At 35.1% G+C, this 16,850-nt stretch overlaps 1 protein-coding gene across 1 annotated transcript in view; it reads right to left on the bottom strand.

The window, feature by feature from the left end:
• Positions 1-16,850, bottom strand: part of TFAP2D (transcription factor AP-2 delta) — a 60,545-nt gene that overhangs the window by 22,728 nt on the left and 20,967 nt on the right. The window contains exons 6-7 of the mRNA XM_001149455.6: positions 6,125-6,266; positions 50-163 (exon numbers count right to left, since the gene is read on the bottom strand). Of these exons, the coding sequence (XP_001149455.1) occupies positions 50-163; positions 6,125-6,266 (256 nt within the window). The remainder of the gene's footprint in view (positions 1-49; positions 164-6,124; positions 6,267-16,850) is intronic.

The raw sequence follows: 16,850 nt of genomic DNA, 5'->3' as shown, positions 1-16,850 counted from the left end.
AGCGTCTGGGTTAGTAAAGAATTTGAGCAAACTGGAAAACCAGTCTTACCTGAAATGTGTTAAATGTCTCTGGATGTCAAGGTCTAGAATTGGAGTGGGTCTGGAGGATCCCAGTGGTGATCTATCTTGGCTCAGGAGGTCTTGGAATTCTTTACAGATTTGTCTAAAATAAAAGAATCAAATTTAAAACTGAAATTTTGAAATTGGACTTTAATTTCATCCCATGATATTTAACCAAAGGCTTGTTCTCTCTTTAAAAAGAAGTCTAGATAACATTTCATAAAGCAACCTCAAAAGTTCCATTCGTAGCACACAGTTGAGGTTCACAATGGTGACTTTGCTCTCAACGGCTATAGGATAATCATACAACATTTCAAACAAATAACAATCCATGAGCACTGATAAGACCAATGTTTATTTTTAAGATGACTATTCATAAATTAACCTCAGGATAAGGGGAACCCCATATGAAATGATCACTATGATCTTTTTAATTGAAATGTGATTTTTTAAGACATAATATCTGTAAACAAATTTAATTAAAGTTACAGTCTTACTTCAGAGCCATTATTCAAACAGACTTTGGAAAATCCTTTTTTCCCAATATTGCATTAGAATTCATATTCTTATGAGCTAACTTTATATACTAATATTTGAAGCAGATAATCACCAGTAATTTAGTTCACTAGCCTCACAAAAAATGGTTATATTATGTTCCATGTAAGCCAATTTCTTGCAAAAATTACCCTCAAGGTAACTTTTCTGCTGCATTTCTTTGCTTTAAATGGTTATGGTTTTTGGTCATTGGTTTCAGTTTAATTACAGTGTTACAATGTAACAATAAAGACTTTGCGATGTACACTCCAAATGATATAATTCTAAAGAAGCAGAATACACTATACAAAGAGATATTGTTTTTGTTTTTGTATTTTAACAACAAAACACTAAATTAGTCCAGTCTCTGAAAAGTAAAGGATTGCCAAAGAATTGCTTAAAAACATCCATCATCTGAAGTGAGGTGACTCCATAAATCAAGGGATAATATGACAGTAATTAGGTTTTTTGTCTGTTTTTACAGTGGGCAGTCGCAAAAATGTAATAATGTAGCCCTGACTTTGATTATCAATGTAAACAAAGACAGGTATAGAAGGGTCAAATTATTTCAAGTGAATATGAACCCGGCCATTATTCTGCTGCAAGGCATTTGTGTCATCAACAAATGACTACCAAAAAGTGACAAAATATCTTGAAGTACAAATAATTGATCACTGAGTTAAAAATCAGTGGGGACTTCTTAATCAGGTATCTAAAATTTATTTAATTCCATCAAAGATCACTTATGATATTTTAAATGAACAATGAGGGTCTGGTTTAATGCCAGTGTTCAAATATTGTGTCATTTCACAGAAATTGCCTTATTCATGTTTGCAGAACACAGGTGAAAGTAAAAAGGAGTCAGAGATAGGAAAAACAAAGTCCTTATCTGCTTCAATGAAATGATACTTCACATCCCCTTCCTAAAGGGCCAGTTGGATCTCTGAGATACAGCATCTGAATACATGCTTTTAACAACTGTGTGTTTCTACTTTCATTGAGACAGTTTCTTCTGAACTCCTCACATTTTCTGTTGTGAGACTCAGTTGCTTTATGAAATATACCTGTTTTCAGGTGTATTGCCCATATTTTAATCAATGAATGCAACTTAATCTAAGTGTTTGGTGCCATTTTGAGGAGTATATCATAATCTTTTGTGCTTTGTGTTATTTAATATAGATTTGTTGTCTTTGTTTATGGAAATTTCTAACTAAAATTTTAAATTTAGCCTCATGCTATCATTTCCAAATTACTGTATGGTAGGTCATCATTACGATCCATTCTTACAAAGAAAGATTGGTGTTGTTTTTAGACTTTTGTTTTTAGCAGTCTTTTAGTTTTTCTATCAGATTAAAATAAATTTTAAAACATTAAAATAACGATTGAAACATTACTTTAGTTATTGTGGCATAATATCAGAATTAATTGGATAATGGAATAAACTTTTAAGTTGACAAATCAACTTTGTTCCTGTATGAATAATACAGCAAGTTATAATAAAATTGACGAAGAAATTAGAGAAAGCTAAAGAGGTGGAAAAATTTAACTGACGCTAAATAATTCACACAGGAGGATCTACCAGGAGTAATATTATATTATATTATATCTCCCCCTTTTATATTTAATTCTACAGCTTAACTCACTCACTTTCAAGCTTAGACTTGAAAACAGATGACAATCCTGTAGATTCCCTGTAGGCAATTATCATCATCATCTCATTATGGCACTTACAGAATTATGATTTTATGACTACTTTCCTTCTTATTTAATTTTTTATTTATAAATCTACAAAAAGAAACAATCTTACATCTCAAGGCAAAATGTCATATTATGAATTATGTAACACAAGATGATCTTCAGTGAATCATACATTCTAACTTTATCACTTATATCATTGTCCTTAAGGACGTAAGTTTTTAGCTGATGTCTGAAATCCAAATTCTATGTTTCACCCTTAGATGATTAACAGTATGGTAACACTAAAAGTTGTTAACTATTCTGCTTTACCTTAATGCAGATCAAATGTTAGACATATTTAGTTCTAAATTCAATCAAAAGGTTTAAATATGTTTTCTATTAACCAAATAAACACGTTTTGTCTGATTCATTTTTAGAATTCAAAAAATGTTTCAGTTTCTATTCTTTCACCTAAATAAATGTCTAAATTACACAAAATATTTAATCAACAAAACCCTGGAAATAAGGCGGCATGAGAAGACTAATGACACTTAATTAATAGGCCCTTTATACAATTGTATACTTGGCAATATACTTAAACACAACTGAATCTGTAATCCATGGAGGTAAAAAAGAAATATGTAGGCCAATCTGACAATGTAGATTAGCAATTGGATCTCTCATTCAATAAATTTTAGATTTCATATATATTTTTATAATGTTGTCCAAGTCTTATGAATAAAGGTGAACTGACCAGGATGTAATGAATATCCATATAGGCTACTTAATATTAACTTTTACCATTTTAATTGATGAAAATACCTCATGCTTTACCATTGGTGTAAAATTAGAAACTTCTCAGAACACATGTTGGGTCCATTCATATGTTGCACAAAAAGGGTATTATTTCCACACATTCCCTAGTTTATCTAGTTATAGTGATTACTGGTTATATTACGTATGTTTGCTATGACTGGAGTCTCTGATTTTTATTTCACATAGTCCAATAAGAAGATAGGATGCATATAAGTAACAAAAATAAAAAATTATAAAGCTGTATTATAATTTTCAGATGTTTATTCCTATTTACTCTTCTGTAAGATAAGTTAATTGAAATGAGTGGATTCAATTCTTGCTTGACATTTAATGGTCTGCAAATGTGCAGCTATGAGCAGACAGATAAAATAAAATTACATGTTCTCACAATGTTTAATGAAATCAAAGTTCAAAATATCACCTAAAATAATGTATGTTACTTAGATCCCAGGTAAAAGGAAAATACTACTACCTGGTCAAATACGCTACCCGAAAATAGATGTCTCAGTATAATTTTGACAAATATGGATGCATTTCTTCTAGCATTTCTCCCTCAAATTCTTCTAGCATTTACTTCTATTAAAACAAAATCTCAGTGCCAATTTGAATGTGCTTGGAGACTGCTGCACACTTCAACAGAATGATGGGAATCTCCAAGAAAATAGGAATTGTATTTATTGCACTGATGATGGTAGTGGTGAATACTTCCAAAACCATTCCTGGGGGAAGGAGGACAAGATGAAGTGTTTCTCTGGATTAAGGAGTGAAGGTCTTTGAATATGCATGATAAAACCACAACCAAGTCATTTTGATGTAGGAAAAATGAAGGTGTTTTCTCTTGGAAATTTGTATTTTGGGACAACAGTAAAATTCACATGGATATGTGCATTGGTAAACCTGCATGATCCTGCCAGCTAGGATGATATGCTATGGAAACACCTGGGAGATATTACCTAAATTCTAGTACTGTATAATTCTCTTGATCTGTAACAGTCTTTATCTTTCTCCTACGGTAATGCAAATGATTCAAACTAACTATATGTGCTTTCAGCTCCTTTTGGAGAAACTGAAATATGACTGAAATTATTTGGAAAAAAATTTTAGTCAATAAGTTATTTGGAAAAGGAAATGAGTACATGGTAAAGATAAAGACTCCCAGAAGACAAAATATGCAAAAGGTTCAGATTTAGGTCTTTTCTACTAGCAAGTTTTCAGGGGCTTCCACTTCACAAAATTTATTCCCAGATTTTAAGTCCAACTTTTATACCTGCCTTATAAGTTTCTTTCTCTATCTCTTGATCTTCATACTCTCTTTCTGCTATTCCCTTCCTCTTAATCTTGTTTTGCTTTTTCTCTATTCCTTCTGCCACCAACTTTTGCTTTTCTTCTCTTTGGGACAAGATGAGATAATCTAGTACTTTCAGAACAGCAATAGATAAATATAATCCTAAGTCCAAACAGTGCCAGCCACAGCCAGTGTGTAAACTTCAATTAAGGGACTCAAGTGTCTTGGACAAACCTGTGAGATGGCAAGTATCCCATATACTCCTTAAATTTGTAAAAAGTCCTATGTTACATAAGAAGCTGGTAGAAAAGAGAATATTTAGTTTTGGTTTTATGCATTTTGAGCCAATTTAAATCTCAGCCAGTATGTTGTAAAGGCATTAAATAATTACTTGTTATCAGTTTCTAAGAAGTGATGTTTTTAATACTCTCTGCCCTAGATTTTCTCTTAAAAAGTTTTCCCTAAGGCTGGGCATAGTGGCTGATGCCTGTAATCCTAGCCCTTTGGGAGGCCAAGGAGTGCAGATTGCTTGAACCCAGGAGTTTGAGACCAGCCTGGGCAACATGGCAAAAATGCATCTTTATAAAAAATACAAAAACAGGTGGGTGTGCTGGCTCATGCCTGTAGTCTCAGCTACTCGGGAGGCTGAGGTGGGAGGATCACATGAACCTGGGGAGGGTGAGTCTGTAGTGAGCCATGATCGCACCACTGTACTCCAGTCTGGGTGACAGAGTGAGACTCTGTCTCAAACAAACAAACAAACAAACAAAATACTTTTCCCTGAATAAAAAATTAGTTCATAAATGACAGTTTAACCAGCTGAAACTATCAGTTCTAAAATCTTAATATAGAATTAAAAATTATTTAAGATTCTTAATGGCCTATATGTATCAATAACTTATTTCGATAATGAGAGGATAACAATAATTGGTTACTACCAGAAGGATTTTCCTCTAAAACTTTTGAACGTAACCTGCAGTGCTATCTGCGGTTCTGCTGGATTTTTACACAATAAATGGTAGTATTCCCACTAATTATCGACGAACTTTCAAGTGTCAAGGAATTTATAAGTCATCTTATGCAAGCTTCCCCCTTTCCTATTGTATTGTCAAATTTGTCTACATCGTTTTCCTCATTATTTTAATTTGCATTTTAATTGGGCTTTTTACAATTTCCAGAAGCTTTGAAATACATTATACCTTAAAAAAAAAAGACAATAACACTATGAGGCAGTACAAGGATGATTTACTTACTCATACACAAGAGAGGATGGGGACACTCATGGTGATCCTTGGTCCCAGAGGTCTCCCTGGTACCTCTCACCAACCTGTGACCTCATCTTCTGTCACATTCCCCAAAATTTATGGTGTTTTGAGATTTTACCCTCATTTATTAAGGCAAAATGAGTGCCTTAGACCAAATTACATAGCAACCAAAGACATATTTGCCTGGGATCTACATTTCCTAAACTTGTTTTTCTCCAAGGGATTTCTGCATATTCTGGAGAAGTTTTCCAAGAACTTTCATCAGTTTCAATGACAGCCTTATCACTAATCAAGGGCAGTTTGTAAACCTTGCCTGGGCACCAAAGGGTAGAAAGTCCTTGTTTAATGTATCTAGCTGCTTGTGTGTGAGACCTTCCTTGTTTTAGAGAACGGGTGCCTTCTAGACTGTTTTCCTCATTTCAAAGAAAATGAAAAAAAAAAAAATACTGAAGATGAAAGCACACAGAGGTTTCCCCATTCTGCTTACTTGGTCGCCAGGATCATCTTTTTTCTTGCTGTCTGTTCTTTCTGTTCCATATGTTGTCTGGCAAGATGTTCTCCTACTGCTTTGGCTGGAAACTCTGTTTCACAAGTGTAGCCAAAATCCCGAGCCAAGTGCAAAGCCTCCCCTGTTGGCAGATAACACAAGTGAGTTTCTCACCAGCATCCAACCTTAATAACAGTAGAGTCTTGCATTTTGCTCAAGCCTCACTCCTGGCTGTGGTCAGACAAATCATTTTTCCTACTTAAACTATTCAAGAAAAAAGACCTTTTTGGGGGGAGGAGGGGAGGTATTGAGGAAGAATGAGGGGAAATTGAGGAACAGAGAAGTGACTTAGCAGGCAGGGATAGGTGGAAAATTGAGGGGAAAAAAACAGAAACACAATCCAGAAGTGTTGACTCCCCTCATGGCTCTGGCCATTAGACCAGACTGACTTTCCAGGTTTTACACATGATTCCCAAGCGAAATGGCCCCATGGACAAGTCATTTTGTGGCTGCTGAGCCTACAACCTATTCTTAGTGTGTCTAAACTATTCAGATGTTTTCTCCATGAGACCTATTAAAATACCTGCGAAGGGTCCATATAACTTTTCGAGGAAGTCGGAGAACTTTGGAAAATCATGAATAACTTTGTTCTTTCACAAAATCCTAAACCCAAGTAAAATTTTAAGAAATGGGGTACGAATGGCTTCCCAGCAAAGTAAAATTAAGTGATGAAAATCTATCTGGAAAACAATGTTATTTTTAAAGCTCAGTCAAGGCAAATCTTACCTGTCCACTAAACTTTTATTTAAAAAATCAAGTTTTCTAAACAAATGTAGTACATATATACCATGGAACACTATGCAGCCAGAAACAGAATGAGATCATGTTCTTTGCAAAAGTAGCTGGAGGCCATTATCCTAAGTAAACTACCACAGGAACAGAAAACCGAATACTGCATGTTCTTACTTATAAGTGGGAGCTTAACAATGAGAACTCATGGACACAAAGAGAGGAACAACAGACACTGGGACCTACTTGAAGGTAAAAAGTAGGAGGGTGGAGAGAATCAGAAAAAATACCTATTGTGTAGTATGCTTATTACCTGGGTGATGAAATAATCTGTACACCAAACCCCCATGACACAGTTTACCTATATTACAAACCTGCACATGCACCCCTGAACCTAAAAGTTAAAAATAAAATCAAGTTTGTACTGTGTATCTGTTAATACTAAGCATCTACTCACCTACTTTATTCAAGGCACAGTGCTAGGTAGAAGTAATGGGGACTATAAAAGAGTACCAAAGATTGCCTGTCTCCAGGAAAATGATAGTCATAACAATAATAGTAGCAACAACAACAAGTATCTTAGTAGCACTTTGTAATTTTTATTGCACCTATATGAATATTACCCATAATCTTTTCATGTTTGTTGTTATTATGGTGACAGTATATAATACAAGATATTATATTACAAGTACCAGGAAAAAATGAAATAGCTGATAATATGAAGAAAAGGGAGGGAAAGTTTATAGATATACAAAATATACAAAAGAGAACAGTTAATATCAATGAAAATATCCTTAGTAAAGATGCTAGCACTTTGGGAGGCAGAAGCGGGAGAACCCCTTGAGCCCAGGAGTTCAAGACCAGCCTGGGCAACATAGAAAGACCCCATCATCTCTACAAAAATTTAAAAATTAGTCAGATGTGGTGGTGCATGCCTGCAGTCCCTAGCCACTCAGGAGTCTGAGGCCGGAGGATTGCTTGACACCATGAAGTTGAGACTGTAGTGAACTGTAATTACACTACTGCACTCCAGCCTGGGTGACAGAGTAAGACTCTGTCACAAAACAAAACAAAACAAAACAAAACAAAACAAAACAAAATATACTATTTTTTTCATTCCCACAAGGTGAGACCTCCTGTTCTAGGCCTTAGCAAAAAAGTCTAGTTTAATATAAAAGGTATTGCAATAAGCAAACATATTAGTGCGGTTAATGTTTTGTAAACTCTGATCATGCCCCTCTCCACACATATTTCACATGAGCAATGGCACGTCTTTAGTTGCAATTTTAATATCTGTGTGGTGGAAAACATCATTGTTTTTTCTTCTATTTTAAATAGAGAGATGATGTAACTAAATGGAAGGGATCTCTATATTAATCTGAATAGTGCTAGTTTAATGGGGGTCACAGTTTAAGGTAAGAAAATATGTGAATATTTGGCAGAAGAAATGGCACAAAGGTGTGTGTGTGTGTGTGTGTGTGTGTGTGTGTGTTTTAAAGTCATTGTTATGCCATACAGGACACTCACTATTGCTTGAAAAATGATAGAAGGGAGATTATTTGAGAAGTTTCAAATTTGGAAGTAAAAATGTTTTAAACATTGACCCATCAAATAATGCTACAGCACCTGACCAGAGGATAAACTCATGTGGACCTTAGGCTTCAAAAGTATCTTGTAACTAACAGGATAATACCATCAGTGGCACCATCTTTGTACAGCAAGTCAAGTTACATGTATTAATATAGCTGCACATTGTTATTGTTCACACCAAAACAGATATTTAAATAACATTTTAACAGAGTCTATCTATCTATCATCTATCTATCTATCTATCTATCTATCTATCTATCTATCTATCTATCTATGTGTGTCTGTCTATGTGTCCATCCACCCATCCATCCATCCATCCATCCAATCCTTTTTCTTTACTGTTTGCACAATAGTGGGAGAGGTAAAACAGGGCAAACAGGAGGATGGCAGCACGCCTCTTGAATTTTGTGCTAAACCTGATTCCTGCGGATCTGTCCCATTTTATGCAAAGCTCTCACCGTGTGGCAGTTTTAAAAACAGTTTGAGTGGGACAGCTGCTATTTACATTTACACTGACAGCCAGATCCTTCCTTCCCTCAGTTCTGTTTACTGCTTTCTCCTGCTTGTGATATAACATTGTTACAGGATGTATAGCAATGCTACATTAAAAGAAGTGGCAAGTGAAGACACTCTGATATGTAGTTAAAATGTGTATATCGTGCCACAGAAGCTTTGGGTGTGAGGGCCCAAAAATGAATGAATAAATGCATCCATTAATTAAAATACACATGGTATTCAGAAACAATGACAAATCTATAGTTAAGTCCTTTACAACAGATGTCTTTGTCAACAGGTTTAAGAAAACTAGACATTTTACAGTCAGAAAAGCATATTAACAAGACTGTAAGGAGTTTGACTGATTTGGGAAAATAAAAATCCATGAGCTCCTCTGACTCTGTGGTGGCACAAAATGTCTATATGAACAATGAACTGAAGTGCAATAACCTGTGGTGGAAAGAGCAATCCAGGAAAGCCCGAGGATGTTTTCCCTTTGATTTCCAAACAGCAAGTATGGCTGCCATCACCTCACTCCTGGGAGAGAAGTAGAACACCCTTGTTCTTGTTCTTTTTTTTTTTTTCAGAGCTACTTTAAGCTATACCTTTATTTCAATGTATTGCAGCACTTGGCCATGCACCTTTTTTTTTTTAATTTAATACAACTGAAGCAACACACTAAAGTTGAAATACCTTCATTTTATTCCATATCATTTCAACAATTACATATTTTAGAAGTAGGATAGAATGGTATTTCTGTCTTTAGGTCTTAGGCCAGCATCCTTAGCAAACTAACACAGGAACAGAAAATCAAATACCACATGTCCTCACTTATAAGTGGAGGCTAAATGATGAGAACACATGGACACATAGAAAGGAGCAATACATACAGGGGTCTTCTGGAGGGTGGAGAGTGGGAGGAGAGAGATCGGGAAAAATAACCAATGGGTACTAGCCTTAATACCTGGGTGATGAAATAACTGGCACAACCACCACCCACAACACAAATTTATCTATGTAAGAAACCTGCATTTGTACCCCTGAACTTAAAATAAAAGTTTAAAAAAAGAAGTAGGGTACATGGGTGTGTAGGTGGATCAGGTTGGTGCTTGGAGAAAAGTATTCCAAGAGCAAGGCTTTAGGCTGTATGTGCCACGTAGTAACCCCACCTACTAAAAAAGTGAAAACCATGAAGGATATTCATCTTTTCAATAGTAACAGAACCAGATATTTAATATTTATATTAAACATATCTCTTAAAAAGCAGGCACAAATAAATTTCAGAACATAGCAAGAATGTAAAAGATAAATTTGCTCGTTGATTTTAGAGAATTCATTTTTCCACACTCCAAAGCAAAAAGTAAAAAAATAGGAAGAAATATTAGGAAAAATTTAAGTGACATTCATTGATGTTGCTCTGAAATAGAAAGTTAATGGCAAAATGTTTTTTAAGGAAAAACTGCACATTGTGCCAAGATCCTGAGTTTTATAAGAAGCAGGTTTGAATGCATTTTAACAATAAAAATAAATATACCTGACTTTCAATCGGTTATACAGTCATTAAGAATTTTTCTTTCTTTAGGCCGGGTGTGGTGGCTCATGCCTGTAATCCCAGCACTTTGGGAGGCCAAGCCCAGTGGATCACGAGGTCAGGAGTTTAAGACCAGCCTGGCCAAGATGGTGAAACCCCATCTCTATTAAAAATACACACACAAAAAAATATTTAGCTGGATGTGGTGGCGGGCACCTGCAATCCTAGCTACTCAGAAGGCTGAGGCAGAGAATTCCTTGAACTCGGGAGGCGGAAGTTGCAGTGAGCTGAGACTGTGCCACTACACTCCAGCCTGGGCGACAAAGTGAGACTACATCTCAAAACAAACAAACAAACAAACAAAATTCTTTCTTTAAAATTATGGTATTTTTTTAAAAAATTACTTTACACAACTAAAAAATTAATATTTAACACTAATTTTTACTAAGCAGTACTTGTACATTGTTATTCAATAGATAATTCTCATCAACTGTCACTCTAACAATATTGCCTTAAAAACAATTGAGTTTAACTTAGTGTTGCAAAACCCAATGTTATTAAATGAAAATAACAATTTGTATGTGTTAAACTCCAGTCATATATTTATGATTTGAATTTTATTTTCACATATAGGGAAATAGCACATTCAATTCTATGGGATTATTCCAAGAACTATCTATTAGAAAGCAAATTTGCGAATTAAGTAAATTCTTATACTATCAAGCTTTAGCAAACCCTGGAGCTGAAGCACAAAGTAAGTATATCTGATGCCCTGACTTACAGATTTCCCAGACTCTTCGGAAAGGAATGCATTCTACAACTCTATACATCATACGATCTATGGCCTTGAGAGGTGCCTTATAATATAGTAGTTTTACTAGTTTGATGTTGCTTTTGTCAAACACCAACACTTTGTGTTTCAAAGTGAAAGTTTCATTCCCCATTCAATATCCTGCACTTAGCACAGCATCTGATTCACAATAGGTACTCAGTAGACATTTGTTAAATGAAAAAGCTTTCAGATTATGTTAACAGTATGTTAATTATGACAATAGTCTTGTGAAGCATCCCCTCCTAGAATATAGGGAAGAACTAGAGCAAAAGAGACTTGTTAGAAAGAATTAAATATATACAGAAAAACCTATGAAAAATAGAAAAATAGAGTATATCCCTCTATCAGTGGAGCCATTTAATAAAATAGACTATACTTGAAGGCAGGCTTTCTCAACCCTTGCTACTCCCATAACCTAGAAATTTGCTTTAAAAAATGTTTTTCACCAATAGCAAAGACTTGGAACCAATCCAAATGTCCATCAATGATAGATTGGATTAAAAAAATGTGGCACATATACACCATGGAATACTATGCAGCCATAAAAAAGGATGAGTTCATGTCCTTTGTAGGGACATGGATGTAGCTGGAAACCATCATTCTGAGCAAACTATCCCAAGGACAGAAAACCAAACACCACATGTTCTCACTCATAGGTGAGAATTGAACAATGAGAACACTTGGACACAGGGTGGGGAACATCACACATTGGGGCCTGTCGTGGGGTGGGGGTAGGGGAGAGGGATAGCATTAGGAGATATACCTAATGTAAATGACGAGTTAATGGGTGCAGCACACCAACATGGCACATGTATACATATGTAACAAACCTGCATGTTGTGCACACGTACCCTAGAACTTAAAGTATCATAGAAAAAAATGTGTTTCACCCCGTATCAATTAATCTCTGGTGCCAGGGCATCTGCAGTTTTTGAATGCTCCTAAAGTAATTCTCTCAAACCAGAGTTGAGAAACCACTGTCCTAAGATAAAGAGAAAGCACTAGGTGAGGATGAACTGCACATCTTCCAAAAATGTAAGGATTCTATGACTTAAACAAAAGGGAAAGCAGCCACTAGCGAGTTAATATGAAACTATAAGAGCCTCTGTCTGGCTGGGTTCTTGCATGATGAGATCTCCCTTATTTGGCTAATATGGTATGAACTCTATAGACAAAAGAGAAAATGTGGTAGTAGAAGTAGAGATAGCATTGTTAGGGAAACAAAGACTTCAGCCTATTGGAAAAGCATATTTGTTAGGGTGATTTAATATAAGATGAAGCTTGCACTTAAAGTTGGTAGGGAAAAGGTGGATTATCAATAGAAAATGTTAAGCCAACAAGGTGGCCACCTGGAAAAAAACAAATAAAACTGGATCTATAGCATACATTTAGCCATGAAACAGAAGTCCAGATGGATCATAGATTTAAACATAGAAAAATGAAACCACATAGTAATTAGAAGATAACATGGTATTTTTTATGATCTTGGAATTAAAAAGGCCTTGTACAGTGTTGCAATTAAAACTAAAAGCCATGAAATAAAATGTGAAAATATAATTATATTAATGTAAAAAAGTTCTGCATGCAAAGACCTCAATAAACAAAGCAAATAAACAAAAACCCATAACAGCCAACTGAAAAATGAAAGTAAGTCATATGAAAGACATACTAACATTTAATAAGCCAACTTTCCTAATAGAGACTGAAAACTTACAAATCAATAAGGAAAGTACAAATATTACTCCATAAATACAAAATAAGTAAATAGAAAAGCTCATAAAAGTCCAAGAATATTCTGAATCTCCTTCATAATAGAGGGTTTTTTTAGTCAATCAAATAAGCAATGATAAAAAAAATTGATAGCCTCCTGTTTAATTTAGAGTACAGGAAAGTACTATAATGTCAATGCTTCTTACCCTCATTGCCAATAGGATTATAAATTTGCAACCACTATTAAGGAGAATCTGCCAATAATCAATCAAAACTATAAATGCAAATCATTTTTTGTCCCTGCAATGCCATTCCTAGATATTTATTGAAGATATGTACTTGCATATCTGTGGAACTATTTATATAAGTTTGAGGTTCTTCATTGAAGCACTATTTGTAATAGCCAAAGACTGAAAACACCTAAATGATATTCAGAAGAGGACTGGTTAAATAAATTGTAATAAATTCATTCAGTGAAATACCATGAGTTTTTAAAAGAACAAACAACTTGTAAGCACTGAAAAAAAAGAATGAACACTAAGACAAACTCAAAAAATTGATTGCAAAATAGTATCTACAGAATGCTATAATTTGTTTTAAAAATGAATAAAAGAGATACACACATATATCCTTGGAAGGAAAAAGATCAACTAATAACATTCGTTTTCTTCTGGGAGGGGAACTGAATGACTGGGGAACAGAGTGAAAAGGAAGTATTTTACTGAATACTTTTCTGTAACTTTTGAATCCTGAACTATTTGTTTGTATTATTTATTTAAACTTATATTAATCAAAAAGTAAAATTACTCTTTGCCTTATTCTTAGATTTAATTCTGAACTCAAATGTTTATTGTAGATGGAACGTGGGTAATTCCAAGTTTTCCACTGTTATTCAATAAAAGTTAGTCATCACTAAGAATAATTACAGCCTGCAATTTGATTAAAATACCTACAAATTTCAATAAATGTAAGCAATGGGGGCCACAGCTCTTTCCTATAATCTAGCCTTTGGGAGGCCAAGGCGGAAGGGTCACTTGAGCCAGGCCAGCCTAGGCAAAAAAGTGAGATCCCCATCTCCACCAAAAAATCAAAAATTAGCCAAGCATGGTGGCACGTGTCTGTGGTCTCAGCTACTCAGGAGGCTGAGGCAGGAAGACCCCTTGAGTCTAGGAGGTAGAGGCTGTAGTGAGCTGTGTTCATGCCACTACACTCCAGTCTGGACAACGGAGCTCTTCAGACTGTCTCTAAAAACAAAACAAAACAAAAAACAAAAAAAGGAATAAAGCATTAGTTGATCCATTAAGTTTTGAAAGGAAGAATCATAGAAAAAAGAAAAGAAAGACACTAAGAAGAGAATTCAAATGTTATTTTTAGTGAGCATCACTATGTGCAAGAGTGAATAATGAGCTAGATCAAAGGTGGCAAGGGAAAAACCGAGGCAAATTGGTTTGGCTATATTTGTCTTTATGTGGCACAGTCACCATGAGTAGGAACAGGAGTTTATGGACACCCAAGCACATAGTCAAACACAGTGACGTATATATAGTATCCTATTCCTTCTGCCTCTACATGCAAATACCATCCCCACCACACAGAAATGAATGAAATCTTAAAATGCAGCCCTGGGGAGTGATATTAGAAAGCTTGCAAATAATTTTAAAATATATACTCTAATATGGTATATATTTATCCATAATATTGTGTGATACTATTTCAGGTTCATTGAGACCAATTTTTGAATACTGATAAATGTTAAGTTTTTAGATAATAGATAACAATAAGTTTTATCTAATTACCAATTACTGAAGCAGAGTCTCCTAGATAGAAATTATTCTGTGCTTAGAATAAGACATTTATGAATGATACGAAACCTAATAGTCTAAAAACTGTGCAAAACTGTCTCCAAGAAGACACTGTGAGTGCCAGAATGTGTGTATGTAAAAGGGAACAGCAGAGCTTTTCCAGGTGAGACTGTCTGACTAAAGTGAACATCAACTAGAGCTATTAATACAAGAGGTCAACGCACTACACTTTTCATATCAAATATACTTTTAGAAGAAAGCTGAAAACCTTTCTCCCAAAGGTGGGACTAATGTGGGAAAGTAATGTCTGGAGAAGGCCAGTGAAGGAGCTATTTGGGAAATGAGGTCCATGAGTTGCTCAAGTTTCATATGACTTTTAGTTTCATATGTCACCACCACCACCCAAAAAAAGCCCATTGTTGGTACCTGTGTAAGAGCAATGAGAATATTAGCATTGTTCTAAACTCTATGAGAAGAATGACTTACAATGAGCATTCCCTAAACAGATGTTATCCCTAATAATTGGCAAAATGATTCCGGTTTTCAAGCCTACAAGTCTCATGCAGTCAATGATACTTCTTTCCAAAGTCACAGAATAATCACATCAAGAAAACTTTCTTAGTAGACCTTATCTATAGGAAAGAGTTCATTGACAAATCGGTTGTTTTCCCTTGTTTCTTGGGAATGCAATAATTTAGGCTCAAGATTAAAGGTAGAAGGGAAATACCACCAAGTGGTAGGATTTCTTTCTACTGCCTTTTGGAAGTTTGGCCAGAGTGGAATAAAAAGGTTTTGTAGGGGAATCTTGTAACTAATAACTTAATGAATTGGCATCCTTTAAAAAGTACAATGGATACTATTGATAATTATTCCAGAAGAGATTAAACCAAGATTTAATGTCCCCCTAACTTTGAGGGATTAAGTAGAAGCAGAAGGTTCATCAGGTTTTAAAAACCCTGTACTAGTGAACAAAGTTTTTGAAGCTTGGACATAAGAAAGTTCAAGAAACTTGTTCAGGGTTCCTAGCAGGAGGGGAGGACCAATCTAATGTGAAAAACAGGCTCAAAGATTGGTAACGTTTTTTCTATATGTGAGTTTTACTTTAGTTAAATTCAGAAGTAACTCAGCAATGAAACTGTTCATGATATATGCCACAAACACAAATCCAAATGGAAAATATGCCATGATGCTGCAAACCAGAAGATCTGGGTTCTCATCCTTGCTGCACCCAATTGTATGATCCTGTGCAGAACAGCTATTCTCACTTTGCTTTTAGTTTTCTCATTTGAGAATAATGACTTTATGCTGGGCACCATGGTAAGTGCTTTGCAAACATTCTGATTTAACCCTTGCAACAATCTTATGTGAAGGGTGTAATTTTTTAACACCACCTTATAAATAAAGACACTTATGCTCAGACAAGTTATGTGTCTTCCCTTACAGCAAGTGTAGAAGTGAGTTCAGACAAGTTTGTTTGACTCCAGAAACCACGCATTAGGATACATGTACTAATTTTTATTTAGTGGCTCTATGAGGGGCCTATTGTGCAAATGTTTAATCTATGTGAATATAGTTAATCCTGCAAAAGAAACATAGGTCAGATGTTGTGGGTAGATATGGGTGCTAGACCATAAAATTTTTATCTTTTCTTTATATATGATAGAGTTGTTTCAGAGAAGACTCTGCCCAGCTAGAGATTACATTTTCTAGCATATCCCACTGTCATCCTCACAATAAGGTGTGGTCACGTGATTAGTTCTTATAGAATGAGAATAGTAGTAACTGGGTAATTTTCTGGCTAGAGTGGATAAGAAGCAGTATACTTCCACCATTATGCCTTTCCTTATCTGTGAGCTAAATGAATAGGATTCCTAAGACTTAGTCAGAGTAAGCTATGGATGGAAGAATTCTGGGTCCCTGGGTCTCCGAATGAGACACTGACAATAAAAAAGTCCCTGATAGTGAACATTCACATCA

This window comes from Pan troglodytes, chromosome 5 (genome assembly GCF_028858775.2).
Source record: "Pan troglodytes isolate AG18354 chromosome 5, NHGRI_mPanTro3-v2.0_pri, whole genome shotgun sequence".
NCBI lineage: Eukaryota > Metazoa > Chordata > Mammalia > Primates > Hominidae > Pan > Pan troglodytes.
This window is presented reverse-complemented; position numbering and strand designations above follow the sequence as displayed.